The sequence below is a fragment of the Drosophila subobscura genome, chromosome J (genome assembly GCF_008121235.1).
Source record: "Drosophila subobscura isolate 14011-0131.10 chromosome J, UCBerk_Dsub_1.0, whole genome shotgun sequence".
In the NCBI taxonomy this organism is placed as follows: domain Eukaryota; kingdom Metazoa; phylum Arthropoda; class Insecta; order Diptera; family Drosophilidae; genus Drosophila; species Drosophila subobscura.
This window is the reverse complement of record NC_048532.1, coordinates 14544770-14570030: the sequence shown is the minus strand read 5'-3', so window position 1 is coordinate 14570030 and position 25261 is coordinate 14544770. Positions and strand designations below refer to the sequence as shown.

At 46.2% G+C, this 25261-nt stretch overlaps 3 protein-coding genes across 10 annotated transcripts; all 3 read left to right on the top strand.

Annotated features, from left to right (window-relative positions):
• Nucleotides 1–1692: 1692 nt before the first annotated feature.
• LOC117895560 (G-protein coupled receptor Mth2) lies at nt 1693–12095 on the top strand. 8 transcript variants are annotated; one of them, XM_034803269.1, is made up of 6 exons: nt 2117–2985; nt 8143–8906; nt 8969–9584; nt 9664–9858; nt 9916–9976; nt 10059–10340. In XM_034803269.1, exons 1-6 carry the CDS (start codon nt 2879–2881, stop codon nt 10323–10325), a joined length of 2010 nt encoding a protein of 669 aa, XP_034659160.1. In that variant the 5' UTR covers nt 2117–2878; the 3' UTR covers nt 10326–10340. The 8 variants fall into 8 exon arrangements, with proteins under 8 accessions (XP_034659168.1, XP_034659160.1, XP_034659162.1 ...); XM_034803270.1 differs by lacking the exon at nt 2117–2985 and adding an exon at nt 5701–5936; XM_034803277.1 differs by lacking the exons at nt 2117–2985; nt 8143–8906 and adding an exon at nt 1693–1698 and having other exon boundaries at nt 8950–9584.
• Nucleotides 12096–12703: 608 nt separating this feature from the next.
• LOC117894608 (probable G-protein coupled receptor Mth-like 9) lies at nt 12704–16106 on the top strand. Its single transcript, XM_034801759.1, has 7 exons — nt 12704–13825; nt 13880–14071; nt 14132–14365; nt 14430–14586; nt 14659–14862; nt 15713–15792; nt 15859–16106. The coding sequence occupies exons 1-7, from the start codon at nt 13174–13176 to the stop codon at nt 15891–15893; spliced, it is 1554 nt and encodes a 517-aa protein (XP_034657650.1). The 5' UTR covers nt 12704–13173; the 3' UTR covers nt 15894–16106.
• Nucleotides 16107–17546: 1440 nt separating this feature from the next.
• Nucleotides 17547–19521, top strand: LOC117893443 (probable G-protein coupled receptor Mth-like 8). The gene is made up of 6 exons (XM_034800062.1): nt 17547–18062; nt 18124–18301; nt 18501–18692; nt 18753–18971; nt 19029–19386; nt 19439–19521. Exons 1-6 carry the CDS (start codon nt 17562–17564, stop codon nt 19482–19484), a joined length of 1494 nt encoding a protein of 497 aa, XP_034655953.1. The 5' UTR covers nt 17547–17561; the 3' UTR covers nt 19485–19521.
• Nucleotides 19522–25261: the final 5740 nt, after the last annotated feature.

Genomic DNA, 25261 nt, shown 5'->3' with positions numbered 1-25261 from the left:
TCTAATGTCAGAGCTCTTGCTATCTGCTGTACGGACGGACGCTCATTTGCGGGGGTTTAACGTCTCCGCTAAAAAAAACGATACATTGCTCGTTTATCTGCCGGTTAACGCGGAGTCTTGTAAGCGCGTATCTGTGTGTGGTGTGTATTAATTATCTAAACAAATTTACTGTGACCCAAAGAGGGAGCAAGGGAGAGGTTCTATGTGCTAAAGCCTGAACTTTGTCTTTTTTCATTAAGCGGAATCCTGAAGCCACTTAAGATCTTGCTGTGGAATGTTTATCCCACGAGCCCCTTCCCCGTCGCACATATTTGCACTTATTCAAGGTCTTCTTCGTGGTATCCGCCCCTTAAAAAGCCACAAAATCTACGAGCTCCCGAAGAGCCTTGGGTGCCCTGCTGCCCGACTGTTCGGTCGGTTCGACTGATGATTATAATGCGATTTTAATGTCTCGCTCAACCCACAAACAGTCGTCGCGCGCGTTGTCTCTTCGCGTCTATGTACAAAGATCTCCAATTGTTTTGTACTGAATCTTTTGTACATATACGAGTGTGTGTACACATGTCGTATCTGGCACTTGTGTCTTGTGGTCTCAATGCTAAACGGAAACCAGTTTCTGCTGTCTTTTGATGAACTCTCAAGATCTCGTCCGTCGAACGGGAATACCATGGAAGCTCCTCCTCCTCTGCCACACACCCGAAGCACGTTCCAACCGTTAAACGCTTTCGATCGCTTAATAATTGGAATATTATGTATAACAGAAACCCCCACAGAAATGGCCAATGTTCGGTGGGTTCCAAGCGGCGCTCTGGTCTGTCCCTCATTATGCAATCCATGCGATCCATTCGCATCCCTGGGTAGACACTCAAACACTCAGACTTGGACTTGGTTGACTTTTGTTTTATAGCTGACTCTGAACACGTAGCGTACTTATTAGTTTTGACCATATCCATGTACATATAAATATATTTCTATATAGTTGTGTGTGCTTTTAAATCTCTACGTGTTAATGTTTGCTTTCCCCAATTAGAGACGTGGGATTGGGCTTCCTTTTTCGGTGGCTCCATTGCCATAAATATCCCAGTGGGCAAGTGTATATTCATTCTTTAGCTGATTCACAATTCGAAAGCGGATTTTCATTTTGTTTACTTATATTTGAGCTTTGCTTATTGTTTGTTCAAGGTCGAAGCTATTATGGTTTCCATACTTGGCTCTTTATCAGCAAAATGAGCGTGGAGCATATCAACGCCCAAAAGCAGCCCCCCCAGGGAAGATCCCACAGAGAGAGGCCAAAGTTTATCGTCTCGCAGATGCTACAGATGTGCCTTTTAGGTGATAATACTTGTCATAAAGATTACAGAAGTTTACTCTCACTTTCTATGTTTGCTTTCGAAGCATCTTTTGTTTACCATATTTTAGTTAAAACCTCCTTAAATGGGTTTATCTTTATATCTGTCCATCTCTTGTTATATTTCTAAGTCTCTTTGTTTGATTTGCCAAGAGCTGCCCTCTCTCTGACTCTCTTGAGCTGATTCTTCCTATTCTTAAGAACGAGCTCTTCTGTGATAAGCCCTACAAAATACTCGAAGCTCTCTCTCTTTCTCTCCCTCTTCACCGAAGAACTAACAAAACAGCCGTTAGGTATTGAGCTTTGCCCAAACAAAGCTTCAGCTTCAGCTTCAGCTAATTATACGCTCTGTTTGGACATTTATGATCACACTTTGAGTCATCCCCAAAACATCAACCAAAGTACTGGCCCCGGGGGCCACTCCGTCACTCCAAACTCCACACTCCACACTCCGTTCAAGAAGTCCATTCATGTGCGATGTCCGATAATTGCTCTGTTCGCACACAAACGAACAATCGCCAGACAATCCACTGCTACTGTTGCTGGCAGACTCGATCGCACAAATAATTCGGTTTTGGTTTTGTTTTTGTTTTGTTTTGTTTAATTTTCAATTATAGCGTGCAAGTTTAACAGAGCGCCAGCGCCGAACAACAGTGGGACGCCACTAACAGCGGGAGCAGCTCTGTTATCCGTCCAGCTGGGCTGGATGGCTCGCTGGCTGGCTGTCTGGTCGCTGCTTTTGCCTACCTTTTATTTTTGCAGTTCGCGGCTCGGTCCGCCTCGAGTTCATTTCGCTACGAGACGTTGACGGTTGTGGGAGTGAGTGAGTGAGCAGCGGCGGCTGAATGGAAACTCCAGTCAAAATAAAATAAAAATAATAATAAACACACGAGAGAAACAATCATAATATGGGAATTACGAATGGCAGTGTTAATTAATTTGTAATCTAGTGTGTGCTTTAAACCATCGTGAATACCTTATAAACCGGTTCACAGTGTCACAGTATCGTTGAGTGTTCGCATATTTACACCCACTCTAGTGGGTATTTCCCCTCCGAAGTCGAAGTTTCTGTATTTGAGGGAGGAGTGAGTGTGAGATAGCCGATCGTCCGGTCACTATACATATAAGCATATTGTACACATTATGACATTATGGTTATGAGGATTTCTTGAGAAACCCCATTGGTGCCCCAGGTACAGAAAATTTTATGCGGTTACCCACCTTGAGAGCGGACAGGCCGGCCACAGACTCTTCCCGTCGCACAACAATTTACATAAGAAATAAGACAAAAACCTGCTACAAAACACATCCGATCCGATCCGGCTGATTCGAACGAAACAAAACATCCCCAATTCCCCAAGAGCCAAAACCAAGTTTCGTTATTGGTTTTATTTTTGCCGGTACTTGTCAATCCACTTTTTCGCACACGCAAACCCTAAAAAAGAACTGCAAAATCTTCAAAACACACAAAAACACTCTTCAGCCAAAGAGGTTCATTTGTTTGTTCAGTTATTGCCATATCTACAATATATGTGCAAAACCCCGACAAAGTTCTATATTGATCTACGACAAGGAACAAACACTTTGCTGTTGAATAAATTAACATTATTCACCGCTTGCGAGAGCTTGAGATCGGGGTAAGTGTACAAATCTGAACGATAAGAACCTGTATCATCTGTTGCTCATTAATCATTGATCCGTGTTGCCTTTCCCCAGAAATGAACCTCCAAGTATTTCCCATTTCCATTTAATAGTTCTCTTCTATTTACGAAATATTTATTTCCGCCTCGTGAGGAATATTTTATGTTCCCAAAGATCTGCCATAACTTATGGGATAATGCTCTGAATGAAATGACATTTATATTTATCATTTAATGTGATCCCATTTATATTTATATCTGAATGGATTAAGTGGTTGATCGTTGGCTAAATGCGTGTTGATCTCTTGATGGAATTTATGCTAATTTGATGTAAGATTATTCCGCTGCAACTGACTCACTCGACAATAAGCTAGTCGGACGGATGGGTTGATATGTGGAGTGGCATTCGATACCTACCCATAAAATTATAGCAATTTACTTGCCAGGAGAGGAGGCTCTTTTTTGAGATAACAAAATCAATGCGCCTGCAAAAAGCTGCCTAATTGCATGACAAATAAGTTGAAAACAACTGTTTGGCAATCGTTGCACACACTCTCTGACTCTGATTGAGTCACTAAGGAAATCGCTTAGTAGGCGTCGAATGCCCTTTGTAGAACATCTCACCTTGACTATCCCCTACCCAACATATCATACCATCCATACACAATACGATCCCATCGTCTGGGAGTCGACATGCCATGGGAATTTGAATTTGAATTTGAATTTTGTTTACACTTTTGCACACATTTGGCGCTTGGGGGGCTTGGATATCGCTGTTGAAACATCTTTAGAATATTGTTTATTGTTTGCTTAGAGGTCTGTTTATTTCGCTACAATTTTCCAACAGTTTTTCCTCTCTTTCTATATACATATACCCACCACCCGCAATATGATAGGTATATGTACATATGTATAATCATATATTATACAAATGTTTAAAGTAAAACTGCGATTAAAGTTGCACTATCACGCACATGGGAGTTGCTCCAAGGGCGTCTGCTTTGTGCGCTTGCTCTGGGAGTAGGGGGTTCTGTTCTGCCACCCCACCCGCTGTGCATTTTCACGATAAGCCAAATGCAATTACCAATTAATTAGTTAAATGCTTTTGTGGTGCGTTTTTACAACTGTATTCCCTGCTACATCTGGAGCCACGAATCCCAGGTCTAGCCATTACTCACTCCAGCAAGCATATTAATCTCCTGGGGTTCGGCTCGTTCGGTCGCTACGGTGTTTGTTAGGCAGGAGGGTTCCATTGAATCTCATGTTACAAACACTCTTAACACTCATCTATCGAGTGTTTCTCTTACGAATAAGTGTACCCTAGAGGCAGAGAAGGAGCTTGGGGCCACACGTGATCGATTGATGGATGTTTGAAATTAGATTAAGATTTAGCTCAGATCTCTGGAAGTTTTTCCCTTTAATGGATTAAATTTATGTGCACTTAAGATATTTATAGAAATAACACTTTGATGCTGTTTAAATTGATGTAAATTTGATGTGAATTATGGAGAAGCAATTATCTATGATTAAAAAAGCACAGACAGCGAACATGAATACAAACCATTCACAGATCTCTAATAGGATTTGATTTATGCAAATGATGATCGCTTCGTGCGTGAGATATCAGACAGGGTATCCCCCATTCATTGAACGGATTCACAAATTGATTCTAAAGCTTTCTCCCGCCCTGGGGCCCCATCAATGCTAATGAGCGAGAGAACATTTATCTTTTGTGGCAAGTTCAGGGCGGTGTCTGTTGACTGGTTGAGTGGTTGCGGTGGTTGAGTGGTGGATGGTGTGTGGCAAGTATCATGGAATAATATTTGGCAAACTTGCCACCCACCCACTCTCCATTGGCAATCAATTTGTGGCTCTGCGGCTGCGGGCTCCCCTGCCTTTGTTTACAGACAGGAGTCTAAAAATACTTGGGGCTGGAATTTTCACACGAAAAATGGCAGAGGCATCCACACACAGCCGTCAATGGGTCAGCGCAAGTATTCTAGAAAAGTGTTTGTTTGGAAAAGGGGAAATGGAATACCACAAATGTGGCTCCTTGTAATCGTTGCTTATCATCACATTTTGCCCACAGCTCACCTTCGAGTGTGGTGTGTCTATGGTTCACCCTCAAGTCTCAAGTGTGGTGGCCAACCACTTCGGCTTCAGCGAATTCTCCTGTCTCTTCATTGACGATTGCTGTGGGCACCGCTTAGTCCAACTTCTGATACGAACCGCACACCACCGCCGACGGGCCCTCGACAAGATAATAATGGGGAATCGTCGCACATAAGACTTGAGCAAAAAATATATAAATACAAATAAAAACCATTGCCGCTGAGGCGGCATACGTGATAATACAAAAACCCCGAATAAAAAGCGATATTCATTCTGAATAAAAACTTATATCAAACGAAAACATATTTATGTGAGTTTTTGGATTCATTTCGTGTCGTAATCGTAATCGTCGTCGTCGTTTTTTTTGGGCATAACCCCTGACGATCGACGGACCAGGAAGAGGCCTCAGTACTGTCGGTGGCCTTTTGGTTTGGATACTAATTTGTTGACAGTGCTGTTTCTGTTTGCTGCCGAGAGAATTGTAATAATTTGTGACACATGTGTGTGTGGTGTACGATAAATCTTGCAATGGGATTGGTTCTCGTTTTGTGCATACATTTCGCTAAGTGAAATGGGCTTTTAATGGCATTTGGCAGGGCTTAAGGGTAGTTCTATCAAACAGTTGTTTGTTTTGCCCACCGAAAGTTTAACGGCTGCCGAAAGTGATTCAGAGGCGCCACTTCGAAAATACTCTTACTCACATCCTGTTGTTTCTGTTGTTTTTGCTCTCCCTGGCTACCACTGACCATGGACAATCCCCAAATAGTGATAATCAACCAGATAATAGTCCAATCCAAAGACACCACTAACCTGAGGAAGTCCCTGGCGGAGTATTTGTAAGTATTTTCGCTAACATTCAAAGCAGAAGCCATCAACAAAATGGTTCATTTATTTTCCTAGAATGTATATAATATAAATAAGAGCCGTCGATTCGTATTCTTTTGTCAGACATTATTAGCAGGCGAGTGGCGTTGGCCAAGTGGCTTTATCTTATCGGTTACCGACCACAAATAAGACATTTTTTATACGCCGCCTCGAGCACAGCTCCACTCACCCCACAGCTCCACGCACTCCCATGGATGGGCATTCATTTTATTCGTATTTGTATTCAAAGAACCCTCAATGTCTCAATGCCTCGATCGAGTGTCACTGTGATGAACATTCGAGTTATTTATAGGCCATTCACCGATATTATCTCAGCGAAATCAATCAGACTTTCTGATTGGCTTATCTTACGCTAAGGTAATGAAAGTTTATGATCCTTAGTCACAAAGTTCTTGGGAAGTAGTGCATATATCAAAATCAAAAATAATCAAAATAGGCCCATCTTCCCATAGTTTCTCTGTGTTACCGTCTTCCATTTGGACAGATCTGTGGTTAGATAGAAATTACGATTACATCTATCTTAACAATCAAAAGGTTCAGCCCACACTCTGCCTACATGGACACAAAATATTTATAGAAAGATATAGCAATCTATGGCACCCCTTGCTCCCATTTGGCATTCCCAGAACCACATCCATTACGATTACGTTAACTGCCATGATTCAGCGTAACAATCAATCAATCAATCATGGAGCTTAAGCCTCGATCAGAATATTAAATAGTTCCGCACATCATTCGATAAACGATACGATGGCGATTACGACTTTACTTGAACTGCAAATCGCAGGGAAAATCGAAATCAGAATTGTAGCATCCATAAAATTGTTTGCACCAAAGAATTAAAATATACAAGAGCGAAAAAGCGAAAAAAGATCTAGCAGAATTATTGCTTATATAAAATTGTGTTTGTGGGCATTTGGTGGGATTCTGTAGGAGAGAATTGCCTTGCCATAATTCAATTTAATGGCCAATTGTTTTCAATGTTTCTTGAATGCTCCACATGGTTTGATTCTTTTTCAAATAAATTCAACCTCCTCCTCCTCCTGCCGCGCTCTCTTTTCTGGAATAAATATTCGAATCGGATTCTGTTGAAATCCCTCAAGTGGCATGTACTTAGCGATTAATTATGCTCATTTTCCATCAGGAGAGAGAGATAAGTGCTCTGTACGTTGTGTGCTCGCTCCTCCTGCTCCCTCTCCTTCCCTCCTTTGGCCCACCAGTGAGTTTAATGTGTTTGCTCGGCTCCATCGTCCAATCGTCCATAAATTCATGCTAATTTTGTGGGCCCACGCGCCCGTCAATGCCACACACAGGTTACCCTGCCCCTGCCCCTGCCTCCTGTCCCATTTGGTGCTCCCATCGATGGCAAACAATCAGCGGATCAATGAATTAGGGACCCCGCCGCCGCCACCACTCCAGCACTCCAACACTCCAGCAATCCACTAATGATGCAACCGATAAGATAGGGAAAATACATTTTACTGTAGAGGGTATAACTTTTGGCATTTGTAATGAAATTATGGCCAGGCTCATTAGCAGCGCTTTGAAAAGTGAATGCCCATGCCCAGGGAAAGTGGAAAGCAGGAACAACAAATGCAAAGAGACAGAGACGGAGAGTGTGTGTGTGTGTGGAGGGCAGGGAGTAGGACTATTGACAGACGACGACGGCAGTTAGTATCAATTTAACACGAATCCATAAATGTTTGCGGCATGACCTTATGATTGATGCCCCACAGCGAGCGAGAGGCCACACAGTGCGGCAGGCAGAGTGTTCCCCCTGTACTCGTTTGGGTGCTAATTGAATGTGACGTCGTCCTGTGGCTGCTCCTGCTACTCCTTCCTGTTCCCGTTGCTGCTCCTTTCCGTTAACCTGTTGCCCTTGCGGACGATGATTCACTAATTGGTTGGGATGATGAGTCCCTTAACCAAAATTAGTGGCCTTATTTAGCGTGGCATTAAGCCACGCAGCGAAAAGGTAAATATCCCTGGCTATGGGGTATTTACTTAGCGTGTCCTTCATTTGAGGGATACAAGTTTGGCAGCCATAACCCCAAGAGTGTTTTCCCCATCAAATGGGGCTGTAAATTGCAGCAGAAATGAAAAAAATCATCAAAAAATAACCACCAATTCTATTCCTTTCCTCTTTCTTCCCTGCAGAAGCAACATTATGCCAAAGCAAGTCCATCAAAGGGGTGGATCCCTGTACTGTGGACTGACCCTCATGGGAGTCGTGTGCCTCGTTGTGTTCCGCCTGCTGCCCGGCATGTCCTTTGGGGTATACGCCATGTCCGATGAGCAGAACATTTACCACATTCGGGATGGCCTGCACGTGCCCTGCACCTTCTTCGACACCGTGAACCTCACGGGCTACACGCCCTTCCCGAACGGCAGCTACTCGTACGAGGGTGTGCTGATACCCAGCCACTTGGTGGGGCAGTACAACTACATCTACAGGGATCTGGTGGAGCGCGTGGATGTGGACTGGCATCCGCGCGGCTGCATCTGCAGGCTGAAGGCCTGCCTGAACATCTGCTGTCCGTGGGGTCAGGTGTACAACAGCGACAAGGCGCAGTGCATCAATGACACGACGGACACGAGGATCTGGCCGGAGCCCGTGATGAATGTGACCTTTGACAACAGCAGCACGCAGCCGGTGAACATCTTCAAGCAGTTTGCGGTGCAGAGCTTCAGGCCCTGCCCCAAGATGTTCTCCCTGCAGCCGGAGATCAACGAGTTCGACGAGTATCTGCTGTTCCAGAACGGCTCAATGCTCCGGCTCGACGATCATCTGTACATCAACAAGAGCGAGTTCTGTCTGGTGGTGTCCTATGTGAACCAAACGGATCTCTACTACAGCTTGAATCCCGCCAACTGCGATGGAGACGGGGAGCAGACCACCGTGAAGATCATCAATGCGTATGGTATGGATGATCCTTTGATTCTGTTTGATGTTTTATGCTAAAGTTCTCCCTTTCTCCTGCAGCCATGCTGTTCTCTGTGCCCTTTATGATGCTCACCATTGCCGTGTATCTGCTGATACCCGAGCTGAGGAATCAGCATGGCAAGAGTCTCGTGTGCTACCTCATCGGCCTGGCCAGTGGCTACACGGCGCTCTGCTGCATTCTGCTCATGAAGAACCTCGATCCGGAAGGTCTCTCCTGCAAAGTGATTGGCTACACGGCCTACTTCTGCTTCATGTCTGCCTTCTTCTGGCTGAATGTCATCAGCTTTGACTTGTGGCACAATTTCCGCGGCACACGCGGCATCAATCGGTTCCAGGAGAAGAAGCGGTTCCTCTTCTACTCGCTGTACTCCTGGGGAGCGGCCTCAATGTTCCTGGTCTTCACGTGGATCGCACAGGAGCACACCGACTGGCCGTCGCACCTCAAGCCGGGCATCGGCGCTGGCGAATACTGCTGGCTGGACATGCGCAATTGGTCGGGCATGATCTACTTCTTCACGCCCATTCTGGCCATCATTGTGGCCAACACGGTGATGTTCGTGATGACCTCCGTCAAGATCCACGGCGTGCAGCGGGAGATGGCGCGGATAATTGCCCGCGAGGATAGCACCAAGAATCTGCGCACCGAAAAGGACAAGTAAGCATCCTTTCAAGATTCGGCTTTTCCTCCCATTCAACTCCACCTAAAGTGCACGTCGTGTCCTGCTTCGCCTTAGGTTCGGACTCTTCCTGCGGCTCTTCATCATCATGGGCGTCACCTGGTCCTCGGAGATCATCTCGTACTTTGTGGGCAACGACAAGAAGTGGTCGAAGATCTTCTACATCTCGGATCTGTGCAACGCCATGCAGGGCTTCCTCATCTTCATGCTGTTTGTGATGAAGAAGAAGGTCAAGCACTTGATAACCAACAGGTGAGTGTCCGTGGCTGTCCTCTCCTGTTTAGTGTCTTCCATTTTGTTTCCACTTAGGAAATCGTCCTTTGACCAAAGCCTAAAGCCCCTCTGTAATCTCACCCGTGTGCCCCGTTCTGTATGTGTTCCACTTGTGTCTCTCTCTCTCCATCCGTTTTTTACCTCTCATTATCGTACTCCCAACCCCAACCCACCACCAGAACGATACGCGTGCGCAGTCTGCGACAAACAGAGAGCACAACAATGGCCGGCAGCAATTTCTCGGTGCGGCAGCGATTCCTGGACGCCTCCAGCCACATACGCCGGCTGGTCGTGATCCGGAATGCCTTCGCAAATGCCACCTCCACCGCCAGTGGTGTTCACTCCCATGCGGTATAGAGTGGCCTCCATCGATGACAGTAAGCAGCGTCTCCGTCTCGTCTCGTCTCGTCTCTCTGCTCGAATGTTGTGGCGCCAAAGTGCACTAACCACCCACCAAATCCAACCCTCCATGCATGCACCTCGTAGATAGATAGTTGGATATGACATGTGTAGTTAGACGCAGAAGAATTATAATCTAAAATGATGCAATCGTCTTTATATCTCCCCTGTCCAGACCGCTTTCGATATTGCTTAACCACAAGTTCAACAGCTACAAGAACAGAAACAAAAACAGCTACAGCCTCAAACATCAGACTAACACCAGTCCCAACAACACAGAACCACCCAAACATGAACCCAATGCCAATGCTACTTTTACTGCCACATGAGGCAGCAATGAGCAATCAGCCACCAAAACGAATAAAAATATCCACTAAAAGACTCGCTAAATGTAGCTCTAACAACCAACAACCAACCAACAACAAAAATGTAACCTCTGTTTGCATCTATAATGTGTGTCCTATAATCTATATGTAAATCCGTCCTTCAATCATCCACCCATCGATCCGTACCCACCGAAGACTGCGGAAGCCAACGCCATCGAATGGCTCGACATCCACCAATTCAACGTCCATCAGCTCGGATGCGAATGGACTGCCAGGAAAGCTGCGCATGAAGGCGGCCAATGTAAATGCGACTCCAAGTCCTGGGCCAAAGATTGGCCTCTAGACACATACAAAAATCAAAGTAAAAATATGTATTCCAAGGTAAAGCCGTAGAGCCTTAGAGAGGATTTGGGAAATGACTAACTAAAGACAAACAACTAATGGAACTCTCTCTGTCTCCTTCCCCTCTGACTAACCATTTAATCAAGCGTTTTGCTTTATTCGTACATTATTCAATCGGTGATGGTATTCTGTGATCTATTCTCTAATCTCGTGTCTGTGTCTATGTGTCTGCTTCTGGCTATCTGCCCTCTAACAATTAGCACACCTCCATTAACCCGTCTAATCAGTCTTTTTTTCACCATTATTTACTCCACGCTGCCCACCCAATGGACGTCATAGATGCTCGAGTGTACGCGATGGCAGCACTCAGCGTCAGAGCCAATACTCCACCAAGACCACATCGAGCAGCGTCGCCAACCTGTCGCTGCAGGAGAAGCCCTCGGTGGAGAAGCCCCTGATGATTAGCCAATCATCCAGTGTGGATCATCAGCGCACGACCAGCTTTCGCTGAGGATCAGACTCCCATGGGGGCGGTCTCGTGTCAAGCATCATCGAATATTTATATCTGGGGATAACGTCAGCCAGAGCAGCAGCAGCAGCAGCCGCAGCCATATATTCAGATTGTACCCTGATCTTTATGAAAAGACATTAATATATAAGAGGAACACAAAAGCCCTCCCCATCACAACACTCTCTCTCTACCCCTCTATATACAATATATATACATAGGTATATGTATAAATGTGTCTGGCAGATCAAGAAAATTACAACCGAAGAATGCGAACAACCTGATAAATTTAAGTGTAAGAAAGAGCACCACTTCGAAGCGCCATATCTAGTATTTATGTATTTGAAATGAAATTATTGTCGTCTCCAGAGATCACTGTACTTCTTCGCCTTCTCTAGCTGTAAGTCACACATACACACACATACATACATGCATACATACTAAAGTATATCGATGTGCCGTGATGAAATTAAGATTTGTGTCTGCATTTGTATTCATTCGTCTTTTCGCATACATTTACGTACGTACCATACCCCGCTCCATATCTCTGTGGCATATGTCTATATAGTCTACGAGTACTACTTCTATTTGGTATAATAAAAACCTAAACACACACGAATAAAGCCAAAGATAAAACTGAACGATCTGCCCGAGTTTCGGGGGTTTTCACTTGGGTTTACTCTTGGGTCGCACACGTACGAATGAAGAGAAATAATAGCAAATTAGTCACTGATGATCGTGCGTTTTTTATGAATTTATTTCACGACTATAAACGATTATTCAACTCCAGCTTCAGCGAGGATCCACGAAACGAACGTTTTTACATGGCCTCTACACAGATTTGTAATTGTGAACGAGCCTCCTTATTGGTACAGCAACATTTCAGTAAAATTTCCCTAATCTTACGAATTCACTTTATGTACCAACGATCTTTTTCCCACACAAAAGCTTTCCCAGAAGTTAGCCAAGACAGCCACCACACACCACCCACAGTGTTGAGTTTTGGTGGGTTGTTGTCTTGGCCAAGAAGTACCCGTCAAGAAAATGAAATGAATTTTGAATGAAAAGAGCACGTCGCAGCCGGTTGAGATTCGTTTCGATGATCGCGGAGGGGCAGTGGGGCGGGGGGTGGACAGGTGCCCAGAGACTGGTCTGACTGCGGTGCTGCGCTCCCCCAACAATCGAGCGACTGCTTGTGGTCTGGTCTGTACGGGTTTTGGGTCTTGCTAATCAGTTAGTCTGTTTTTTATTCTTGGCCAGCATGGAGCTGCTGCCTTGTCGCGCTCCTCGTCGTCGTCGTTGTCGTTGTCGTTGCGGTTGCCGGTTTGTCGTTTACTAAACAGAGACAGAGAGACCCACAGACTGAGAGTGAGCGAGAGAGAGTTGTTAGTTGTTCTTTTTGGGGCTCGTGTATTGTCGCAATCGCAGCCGTTTTTAGACCTACGCCATCAAAGTCGCACGGCGAGCGGCGCGCGTCTCTCGTCGTCGTTTTGTCATTTTGGAATCCGATTGTTGTTGATTTTCCTCATTTGTTTTGTTGTTTTTATTTTGGCTCTGGTTTTGCGTGTGCGTGAGTTGATTGTGGTGTGCCTTGCATAAAACTCAGAACAGAACAGAACAGAACAGAGTAGCGATCGCCTCTCGCTTCGTTTTGTTTATTTTATTGTGACGTCAGATCCGCACAGCAGAACAATAATCTCTCCTTCGAGCCCAAGCAAAATGTCTTTATCCCTGATCCCCTCACTGGTGCTGGTGCTGGTGCTTGCAGCACAGCAATCCCTCTCCGCGGAGATCATTCCCACTGTCACCCATCCCTGTGCCTATGCGGACACCGTAAACATCACGGACGGACTTCGACTGAAGGATGGCTCCTACTCCTACGCGGGAGTGGTTGTTCCTCCGCATCTGCTGGCGGAGTACCACTTCAAGGTGATCGATGGCGTGGAGTATCGTGCCCCAAAGCATCTGCGCGGCTGCGTCTGTCTCCTGAAGCCCTGCATCAGCTTCTGCTGTCCCCGGGGACTGGTGTTCGAAGCCAAGGGCTGGAATTGCACGGCGCCACAGCAGGAGCGGCAGATCACGCACGTGGAGCTGACCTACGGCAACCGGACGGTGGATCAGGTGCGCATAAACGATCGATTTGTGGTGCGCACGGAGCTGGGCTGCCGCAACAAGTTCGTGGACAAGAAGCACGAGAACTTCTGGCAGTGGGATCTCTTCGAGAATGGATCGCTGCTGCGGGACAATCGACTGTGGAGCACGGACGAGTATTGCTTCAGTCCGCTGCAGCACAAGGCCGAGGAGTGGGAATTGACGCCCCTGAGCTGCGAGCGCTTCCAGACCGGCTATCGTGTGTGGATCTATGCGATATGTGAGTGGTACCCAAACGATCTCTTAACTCAAACTAAATTCCCTTTCCTTATAGGCAGCATCATTGCCATATTGATCAACATTTTTATACTCTCCCTCCTCGGTTCGGTGCGGGATGCTCGAAAGAGTCACTACGGACAGGTGATCATCTACTATCTGCTCTCCATGATCGTGGGCTACTCGCTGCTCGTCTACTTGGCCCTCAAGAATCCCATGAAACTCTCCCATGTGGCGTGCAGGAATATCGGTTAGCATTCCTTTATCTTTATCCTTTCTTCACATCTAAATTCCTGGTTTTATCTCTCAGGTTTACTGGCCTACTTCTGCATCATGCTGTCATTTGTCTTTCTGGCCATTTGTAGCTTTGATTTCCTGCAAAAGTTCCGCTTGAAGCCCTGCAAGAATTGGCTACGCAGATTGTCCTATTTCCTGGCTGTGGTGCTGGTTGTGGGTCTGCGATTTCTGGTGTCCTTTGCCCAGGACTCGAACCTGCCCAAGCACTATAAGCCGGGCATTGGCGAGGACTATTGCTGGTTCGATGGTGAGGAAAAGTTGGACTCTTCTTGATGAAGTATCACTTGTAATTCTCTCTGCTCTTCTTTCAGTGCGCCTTTGGGGCATTCTCATCTACTATTATGCACCCATTGTCCTCCTGCTGATCTTCAGTGTTGTCTGCTGCCTCAAGGCCTACTTTTCCATCTACAAACTGCCAGCAGACACTCAATATATTCTGGGCACAGAGCTGCGCATCGTCAAGACTCAGTAAGACTTGAAGATTCTCCCAAAAACTTCTACTGGAAACTCATCCTTCTCCCTTTTCATTTTTCCTTGCAGTTTCTATGCATTTTGTGCCTATTTGGTGGGCGTCTTTGCCGTCTGGCTGCGCGAGATTGTGGTCTACATTATGGCACGTGTGAGGGAGCATTTCTTCATCATTGACTTCTGGAGTGGCATTTGCATCTTGGGTCTGGCCATCGCCGGTTTCATTCTGCTGCTGGGCAAGAATCTGCATGTGAAATCCTGGTGGGCCATTAATGTGTAAGTTACGGATCTACGATCCAGCCAAGAAACCTTTTTTATACCCGGTACTCGAAGAGTAAATAGGGTATATTGTATTTGTGCACAAAGTGAATGTATGTAACGCACAGAAGGAAACGTCTCCGACCCCATAAAGTATATATATTCTTGATCAGCATCAATAGCCGAGTCGATTGAGCCATGTCTGTCTGTCCGTCCGTCTGTCCGTCTGTCCGTCCGTCTTGTTGAGCGCCTGGATCTCAGAGACATTTTGCATCCAGACTTCTGTATGCTCACACTGTTACAAGTGTATTTCAAAAATGAGCCACGCCCTCTTCCGCCCCCGCAAAAGGGCGAAAACCTCCCAAATCTACAATTTTAAAGATAAAAGAAAACTAAAAACGCCATTCCGTAGGGAATGACCATATCTATCTGATCACCAAATTGGGATCCGATTGGATCATTATTATGGCCACAATGAAGAAATTAAGTTGCAGTGGCTAAGCCCACCCTGTCCAGCAGCTTTTGTTGCTTTTACACATTCTCTCATTCACACTCTGCTTCGCGCAGTGGCAGAGGCCTCTTCCCCTGACACGTCTCTGACTCATCCTCTGCCACGACTCTGCCGCTGCCTCTGCCCTGACTCTGCAGTGTGTGTCTCTAGGGGAGGGTGGCGAGCTAAAGGAGCGTGTTGGCGTGAGTAGTGTTGTTGATGTAGATGACAGATGAAGAGAAAATGTAAAATTTGACAAATAACCGCTAAGGTGCAGATGTAGTACTGAGTACCGGGTATAAGAGTTGTGACACGGCTTAAGACGCGTCTCACAACGTTCCTCCTCGTTTTATCTGTCAAATCTTTCTATTTCCATAGTGAATCCAGTCAGACCGATTTGAGTGTGATTAATGCACGCGTCTACAATTTCAATGAAAAGGGAGATCTGAAATCTTCAGGTGAGCAGCGACAAATTCCTATCTGTTCTCGTTTCAATCTACAAATCTTTAACTGGAACTTTGCAGATTCTCCCTATCAGCCAACGGTGACATCATTATAGACGGAAGAGAGACTGAGAGAGATTGAATGATGATGACTGCTCATCTGCGTATGAACTCTGGTATTCACTTAGCTTATGATTCATTTTGGTGCCACACCACACACACACACAAACAAGCACACAAATGTGTGAATATCTACGGTGCATATATCCGTACAGTTCTAGGAAGTAATTGACTTGAGACTTTTGTTGAATAAACTCGAAATTGTGCAACATTTGGAAGACTGTTCGATGAAGATTTAATTGATTTATGGCTAAAGCAAATTTAATTCGAATTTTGAGAGTGATCTTCCAACATTTTACCTTAAGAATCCTTCCGTACTAAAGTGGCTCAACCTTCAATCTGCCTTCCTGCTGCCTTTTCTGCCTTGCTGCTTCCCTTTTCCGCTTGCCTGCTACCATTTCCCTTGTCAAACAACTTCTTCTGTGGCCAAATTTCGTTATAGACCCATCGAAAAAAAAGGACAAATTGTATTAGCAACTCCACAAACAAAAGGACAAATCGTAAACTACACCCCAAATCGTGCTGTCCACTCACACAGGGTCTGGGGCTGAGTTTGCTTTGACTTCTGCCTCGCTGACAAGCGGGAGGCAGTTTCGAAGGGTTGTGGCTCGCGATGGATTGTTGGTTGGATTAGCCGCCAGCCCAAGTGGCACGCAACAAATGTTACATTAATGACGCAATTGAGAACCGTTATCCCTGGCCCTATCCTTCTGTCCATCTATCCGTATCTGTATCTGTAACTGCCTCTCTATTTGTATCTGTATCTGTTGCCTTATCCATGTCTATGTCCATGGCTACTGAGTCTAAGGCCTGCTACTTTCTGCGAATCGTTCTCCTCTCTCTTTGCCAGGTTAAAAGTCTCTAAATGAAGGCGAACTGTGAAGACTCTGCTAGAAATTTTAAGGGGATTTATTGGTCTAGGAAGAGCTTAAGGATTGCATTTGATTAAGAGAATTTATTAAGGGATAGGTCGAAGTAGGAGATGGAATACTTCTTTAGTAAAGGTCAAAAGGTTGACCAGGTGGAAGTTTAACCCATCTAGAACCTTCTTTTGTAGTTATCTTCCCAGTTATCTTCTAAGAAATTACACTCCCAATGGGAACAATCTCTTCTACCAAACTAAAGAGCATTCCCCTAGCCTTCACATGTTTTCCGTGTCTCTACGCTTTTCTCTGGTCTGCGTTTTCCCCCATTTTCCTGCTGTAAACAAAGCGCCTCCAAGTGGGTGTGGGCCACAGGCTGGCACCTCATCCCCCTTGTCCCGCCCCCACCCGTAGCAACGACCTCACCTCATCGTCTGGATGTTCGATTCCATGCCGCGCACTCATTCGCTGTGGGATTCATTCCAAAATGTTCAGTCGAAGTTCAGCCTGCGGCAGGTGCAGATGAAAGATCGATCCGCACAGTTCAGTTCAGTTCAGTTCACTCAATTAACCCCACCACCTCCTCCTCCTGGTACACGCGTCATCGCTGTGCTGCATTATTTATCCATATTCTATATTCTACAAATATTCGACAAATATTCTGCTTGCGGTTCGTTTATTCGAATCGAATCGATTGGGAAACCAAAACGCTGCGGAGGTAAACACACGAATAAATTGAAAGCCGCGAGATAAACAAAAACAACGAAATCGTTCCCGAAAGATCAGCAGCCGCAGAGGAGAATGTCTCTACAGATGGCGCCGTTGCCGTTGCTCCTCCTCCTGGTGGGAGCTGCCTGGAGCTACCCGGAGGAGATGCGCTATCCCTGCGCCTTCATTGACACTGCCAACATCACGGGCAGCTTCGGCATGGATGGTTCGTATGTCCACAACTGGACGGTGATTCCACGCAACCTGGTGGCCGCCTATGACTTTGTCATCGAGAATGGCATCCGAGTGCCGGCGCCCAAGCACCTGCGCGGCTGTGTCTGCAAACTGAAGCCCTGTGTTCGCTTCTGCTGCCCGGAGGGAGAGATCTACGATCTGGAGAGCAGACAGTGCTCGGCACCATCCATCGATAGTCTGCCGCCTCCGCGCCACAGCCACATGGAGGTGCAGCTGGCAAATGGCAGCCTGAAGGACCTGGAACTACGCTCACGCTTCAGCATCTACGTGGATACGCCGTGTGAGCACATGAAACCAGTGACAAAAGTCTCGGAATACGTCCATTGGACACTGCATGAGGTGGGTTAATGATTCTTCACACTCCATCGAGGGTTCTTCTTACTATTTATCTCTCTTTTAGAATGGAACCATTGCCCATCGTGGTCATATATTCTCCAAACACTATTGCTACACGCCTCTCCTGCAGCACAATGCTGCCTCGTCCCCATCCTCCTCCTCGTGGGACTGGCAGCCTTTGGTCTGTGCCCCCGAGAAGCTGCACTTTGTGCTGGGCGTTCGCGAGTGGACCTACGCCATATGTGAGTGCCTCCTCCCTCCCACAGCTATCAAATCATCCACAAAGATGTTTCCAATACCATTCTTCGCTCATAAAAATGATTGTTTGAATAACAAAAAGTGAATTGCTTTCGGCGATTGATAGATTAATTGTTCCACCCAAAACAGAGCAGATCCTAAATCTCTCCCTCTCTCTCTCTTCCACTTTCTCTCTCTCTGCAGGCCTCTTGATATCCATTATTTCGATGATCATTGTGCTGGTGGTGTATCTGATGTGCTCGGAGATGCGCAACAGTTTCTACGGTGTGGCCATCAAGGCCTACACCATCTGCCTGATACTGGGATATGCCCTGCTCGGCTACCTCACACTCCACAATCCCGCAACACTCTCCAAAGCGGCCTGTCGCATCATACGTAAGAAAGGTCTATTCTGTGTCCCCCAATCACTGATTGATTTCCCTATCGCATCTTTAGCTAGCTTAACCCTCATGTATCTGGTGCTGTCCTTCTACATCCTGAGCTTTGTTTCCTTCAAACTGTATCTGAGCTTCCATGGCGTGGTCTTCACGAAGCTCATGTTCTGGCTGATGTTCACGCCGATCGTGCTGATTGCCATCGGTTGGTCCGTCTTTGTGGGCTTCAGTCGTTATGGCAACCGATGGGTATTTGGCGGCGACACTTGCTGGTTCGATCGTGAGTTCAGGGATTTACCATACACCCCATAGATCTTTATCATTCTGTGTTTTCCAGCTCGCAATTGGAGCATTATGGTGTACCTGTTTGCACCCGTTTTCGTGGCCTGTGCCATCAGTGGTTTCTTCTACATCCTCACCCTCATTTACATCAGCGAGCAGCCTGTCATCGAGACGGAAAAGAGCTTCGAGTCGATCGAGAAGAACCGCTTCAAGTCCTTCTGGAAGTACTTCGGCTACACGGCCCTCGTGTGGCTCGTCTGCGTCTGCTCCTTTGCCTTCAACTACTACCGCGGAGAGCGTTCCCTCCACAACTATGCCGTTTGCTTCTGCATGGCCTTCCATGGCTTTGCGGCACTCTATGCGCTGATCGGTAAGAATCAGCAGATTCAGAACTTCCTGCGACGCATCGATAAGTGAGTAAAAAGTCTATAAATTCCCACAAATTCTGATAATTCTTTGATTTAGCGATGAGGATACGTGCGAGAACTCTGTGCCTTTGTCAAGTTTTTGAAGGGGAATCGGAAACCCATTGGAATCGTATTGTTAGTACTTAAATCGTTGTTTGTATAGCCAAAAGATAAGGTTTTCAGCAAATAAATGTTATTAAAACACAGTTTTGTGGTCACTGCTACAGTTTGAGTACAACTATTAGTCGTGTTCGCAACCCATAGGGAATTTAGTGGCTGTCAGCCAAGACTCCACCCCGTTGCTCTGTCTTAGTTCAGCAAATGGCCATCACACAACACATGTAGGATATGGCGCCACTGCGAGCAAGTCCTGAGAAATGTAAAGTCTAATTCTATACAAATTCGTTGCATATTTTTGGGTGTAAGTGTAAGATTCGGTGTTTAAATAATTCTCTATCTATAAGACAGATGTGGCTAGCAAAATATATTTTATGGGAATTGGCCAACGCTTCCCTTACACAAATCTGATTCCCAACAAGCAATTCTACGTCCATGTGCAACAATCTACCCCTATTTATCCCCGATATACCACCCAAAATGGGTCTAGTAAACTTCCGAGTAAACCGCTTTGGTTTCGTTTACACAAAGCCCTGTCCGGCGCTTCTTCCACTTGCAACAATTTCCAATTTGTTGCTTCCTCTGCTTAGGCGGCAAGCATCCAATTTAAGAGTCCCTTCAAACATGCAACAAAAGCAACCTGAAACTCTCCTCCTCAGCCGCTCGTCGCTCGCTGCTCGTCGGCGTTTGTCGCTCAACAATATCCCACGTAAATAACGTAATTTACACAACAAAACAAACTCTGGAGGCAAGCGGTGCGGTGCGGTGGGGTCGGGGGCGCCGCGGCCGGTAGTACCACAAAATCCAATCCGGGAATCCACTCAAAACCTGCAACCTGACCATTCCACCACCCCAACCCACTCTTTCTCTCTAGCAACCCATGGACCGTGGTCGAGTGTCCCTTCTGTGCTCCCCATCCCCCCGCCGCTACATCGTTTTCTAGCGCTATATAATAAGTGCGCGCCGATTTTGTTTGACATCAGAGGTCAATGGCCGCGAAAGAGACAGACACAGCGCTAGCGAGAGAGCCAGAGAGAGAGAGAGTGCCACAAGGGAGCACAGCCGAAGAGCTACTTGCATCCTTGCAACACAGCCACACACACACACACACACATACGCATGCTGCAGCCTCCCATCCCATCCCGTCCTGCTCCGACTCCCTCTTTCAGCTTCGTTTTGGCTGTCAAGCGCAAGGAATCAAGTGGAAAGTGAAACGAGAGCCATGCTGCCTCCGCTGCTCCATCATCGCCTCACCTCCTGCCTTCGAGGCTGTGGTGCTCTTTTGATGTGGCCTCGCCCAATGCGACTCCTGTGGGCTGCTTGCGGGATGTGGAGAACAGATCCCGAGCCTGGCCGTTGCTTCGGGTTTCGTCCCTTTTTGGGTTGTGTTCTGCTCTTTTTCTGGCTGGGCATACAGCAGAGCAGCATTCGCAGCTCGCGTGCCGGCATATGGATACACACACAGCCACAAAACGAGAGAGAGAACTACAGTTAGAGGGAGAGGGAGAGGGACAGAGAGAGAGAGAGAGAGAGAGGGACATATACATACTATATACATCTCTGTGGATCGATAAAACGTAGTAAAAATGCTCGTAGTAATGGAAGCTGGAAGGATGCTGGAGCCCGGCATCCATTGTACATATACAGAACAGAAACTGCAGCATAAACATAGCCTCAACATGGGGGAATGGGCAGAGGCAGCAGGCAGCATCAGGCAGCATCGTCCTGACGTGCGCACTGGAAATCCCATGAAGGTAGGACATGTTTGGCGCGTTTTTCCCATAGTATTCGGTATTCAGTATTCAGGAGTATTCGTGTTTGTTTATGTGCAAAATGCGAATACGAATACGTAAACGAGTGGCGGATGGCGGATGCAGGCAAATATGCTACACACATGCATTGAGCATAGCGGATAGAAGGGGGGTGCTGACTCCTCATTTAGTTAAAGAAATTTTGCCACCAAAACCGCGCCCCATTGCCAAGCCAGGCAACAGGGGCCGGACCCCCACTATTATCCAACCATTCTATGGATAGATTCTCGCTGCTTCCCTGGTTGTTTCTGCAGTGTACGCGGAGAATGGAGAACGGAGAACCCAAACATGAAAATTAATTACCAAATGACTTTATGCTTTTTAATGGCCGTCGATGGCAGTTAAAGGATATGGGATATTAGACAAGCCATTAAATGGCTAACTGGCTGTGGAGACACACACAGCGAGAGACACACGGAGCCACGCCCCTAAAACATCATCATATATGCATGCATATGGGAGGGATATGGGAGGGTAGAGTAGATGTATGTAAAACGTATCCATGATGATGGCTTTTGCTTTGATGACAGGATAAATATAAAGGTGGGGAGTGGAGTGGAGTGACACTCGTGAGAGAATTGGCAGGGGGGAAAGCAGGAGGTTATTACCAATATTGGAAATTTCTAATTAACATTGAGAAAACGTTTAGAGCAGCGTTTCGTTTGAGGGGTTTGAAGGGGGTTTTGAATGCTGATTACTTTTGGGCGAATTTAATAGTGTTTAAGGACCGATTATGTGACATTTTGGGATACAGTGTGAAAGCGTTTGGGTTTATTCTTATTGGGAAAACACTTTTTATGGAATATGCCACAGTTTGAGTGGGATACCATTGTTAAATTCAATATTTTAACCCGATTTTACAAGCCTTTTCCCCAAGAACTTCTTTCCATCTGAAGTCTCACCATCTCCTTCTCCTCCACAATGAGCGTTTCCGGTCACATTCCTCCTCCTTTAGCCTGCCACCCGCTAATGACTTGTTCCACTACTCCCCTCTCTTCTTGGCAGCGACTCTTGTGTCATATGCTCCCAGCAGTCCAACAATATTTCATGCACAGAGCACGTAAAGCAAATCAAATACAATAAATAACTTTTAATTTAACATTTTCTAGAAATTTACCATCCAAAGAATAATTTATGCCCATAAATGTCCAACGACAAGCAATTGACCAATATTGCCCACCCCCCCTTGACACACCCAAAAGCAGGGCGATCCAACAAATATTTGTGGCATTATAATTTATGAATTAACGAAAAGAGGAAAAATTAGTCGAACAAAAAACGAGAAGCGATGAAAAAAATGATAAATTAAAACTGAAAACTGAAAACAACCAGTGAAAAAAGCAATCTAACGGTGAGCGCATGAAAGAGCGAGGTGGAATGTGTGACAGAGATGGAGAGAGAGTGAGTATGAAGGTAAGGGGGAGGAGTAGGGAGTACCATCATAAATTCATTGATGGAAACGCAAACAAAAAAGCCCCCCGCCCGCGAAAAAAACTATTTCTTGCTGGTTTTTTCTTGATTTTCCAGGGTGGGGAAATAGTTGTGAGGTAGTGGAACTACTAGTAAGGGGGAAAAGGGAGTGGGGAGTTGCATGCCACACACCTAAACTTTATAGTTGAAAAAGAGAGAAAAAAGAGCTTCGATTATAGGTTTGATTTCTATTCACTGAACGGGCGCTACCTCTAACCACTGGGAGCCACCATGGAGCTCTACGTCCGGGGGGCAGTGGCAGTGGCACCTCCTGCTTCCCCTGCTCCCCCCTCTTGTGCGACGGGGCATACCATACGCGTGTGCTCTCGTTTCTCACCTGCAATGACACCTTTTTTCTGGTGGCTTGTAATAATCATGAAATTTTTTATTATTACTCGTATTTTTTCCCCCTCTACACACCCCTTCACCGTTTTCTCGTATTTCGTTTTCTTTTCTTTTCGCTTGCTTTTGGTTTTGGTTTCCCTTCGAGTTATGTTCGTTGTTGTTTGACTTTTCGGTTGTTTGTTGTGTGTGTCGCCGCCACCTCTTGAGATTTATTTCGTGCGCAGCTCGAGAAATGTTTCTTTCGTTTGTTCAATTTACGCAACGGAGCTGGGAGCTTGGAGCTGGGAGCCAAAAGCAATCTTTCCTACTCACTCATTGAGGAATTTGTGCGGGGACTTTTGTCACTCGGAGGGGGTCTTTCGTATGAGTATGCCCTATAATTATAATTATAACGATAAGGTAGGGCAAGCATTGGAGTTCATTGATTACTTATTGACGGGGAAGAGCTAAGATAATTTTGTTCAATAGGAATTCTAATGGAAAGTCGCCTAAAAATAGTTTTTTGTTGAAGATTATTCCATAAATTTGTGCCTTAGAGTGTCTTTTTTTCGGAGATCGTTCACTTAGATCACTATAAAGATAATTTCTGTGATTCATTGATTTCTTCAGATTCATTCCTTCATCTAATTTGATGAATTTTATTCTTTTACAATCTTGGATCTTGGATCAGTCTCAATTCGTTTCTTCTGCTAGTTTTTTAAGCTATAATTTCTTCTTAAGCTCTCTACCGACAATAACAATCGTTTCGTACGATCTTCCCATGGATCTTAACCTCATCTCAGCTGACTTATTGAATCGCTCTTCAGCACTACTTACGGTACTTACAGTACTTGAGTCTCTGCCCACCATCGATCGATTACCAGAGCGATCCCCCACCAAAATATTGTAGAGCATCCGCATGGGGGCAGCACACTCGAGCAGCGCTGGACTGGAGCACTGGAGGTCTCTTGTGTGGCAAGCGGCACGTGTAAATGCTTAACATAGTTTTTCGGGGTTTCTTTTTCGGAAGCTTTCGTTTTGCTTTCTACGGACAATGGGCGCCCCCCATAATCGCTTCAACGCGTTGATGCAGAATTACGAGAGCAATTAAAGGTAACACACAGAAAAGAGTAGACAGAGAGAGGAAGGGAAGCAGCAAAAGCGAAGAAGTGGAGCTATCGAAGAGTAGAAGAGGATTTGAGATGGAGAAACCAAGGCACATCCAATGGGGGGAGCTGACTGCCATCGTATCATTGATCTCTAGTCCCCCTTGGAAGCACAGAAGAAGAGGGGAAGACCATAGAGAGGCGATAGGCACACACAAAGATCATCGGGTATCGTTTGTTCCACGCTCAATTAACGGACATAAAGCTGACAAACTGGCGCTGATGTGGCAAAATGAATCGCAGCATTCCTTGCAAGTTGCAACCTTCCAGAGGAGCTCCAAAATCCCACAACAGTCTCTCCATTTGGTGCGCCTCCACAGTGCGCCTCCACGCGACCCGTTCGCGACGACTCCAGTGGGATCTTCATTCCCATGCAACAATGTTGCAGGCAGCAGCAGCAGCAGCCGAGCAGAGCAGTGCCGCATATCGTGGAGACATATCAGGGAAAACAACAGCAAAGACAACAAACAACATCGCTGCGGCATGAGTGTGTGCGTTTTTTTTTTGTGTGCTTTGGGCGGAGTATGCAGGGTAATGTGGGGTATGCTAAGGCTCAAGCGGAACCCCCAAGAGATGGGACAACTCTGAGACCTGTAAGCTGCACCTTTCAGTTGAGAGTAGAACAAATTCCCTGCCTTTCCCCATCCATCTCTCTATTCTAGGGCATCACCTAGTCCAGCACTTACTCTGCCCGGCCTCGCCTTGGTCTCCTTTAAATGCCTTAACCCCCCGACGACGATCGCTGGTGGAATTCCTCCGCCTGACGAACGTTTTTCTGCGGCTCTGTTGGCGGGTCAACAACTGAAGGAAAAGGAGAGGAGGAGCAGAGAGGCGGCAGAAAAAGAGGAGCAGCTGAAATGGGGAGCTGTAGGAGGAGCACAAAAAGGCGGACAGGCAGGCAGGCCAGGCCTGCTTTATGGACATGTTCCTGGTGCTGCTGGAGGTGAGCTGCAAGCTGCACGCTGCACGCTGCACGTTGCATGCTGGTGCTGG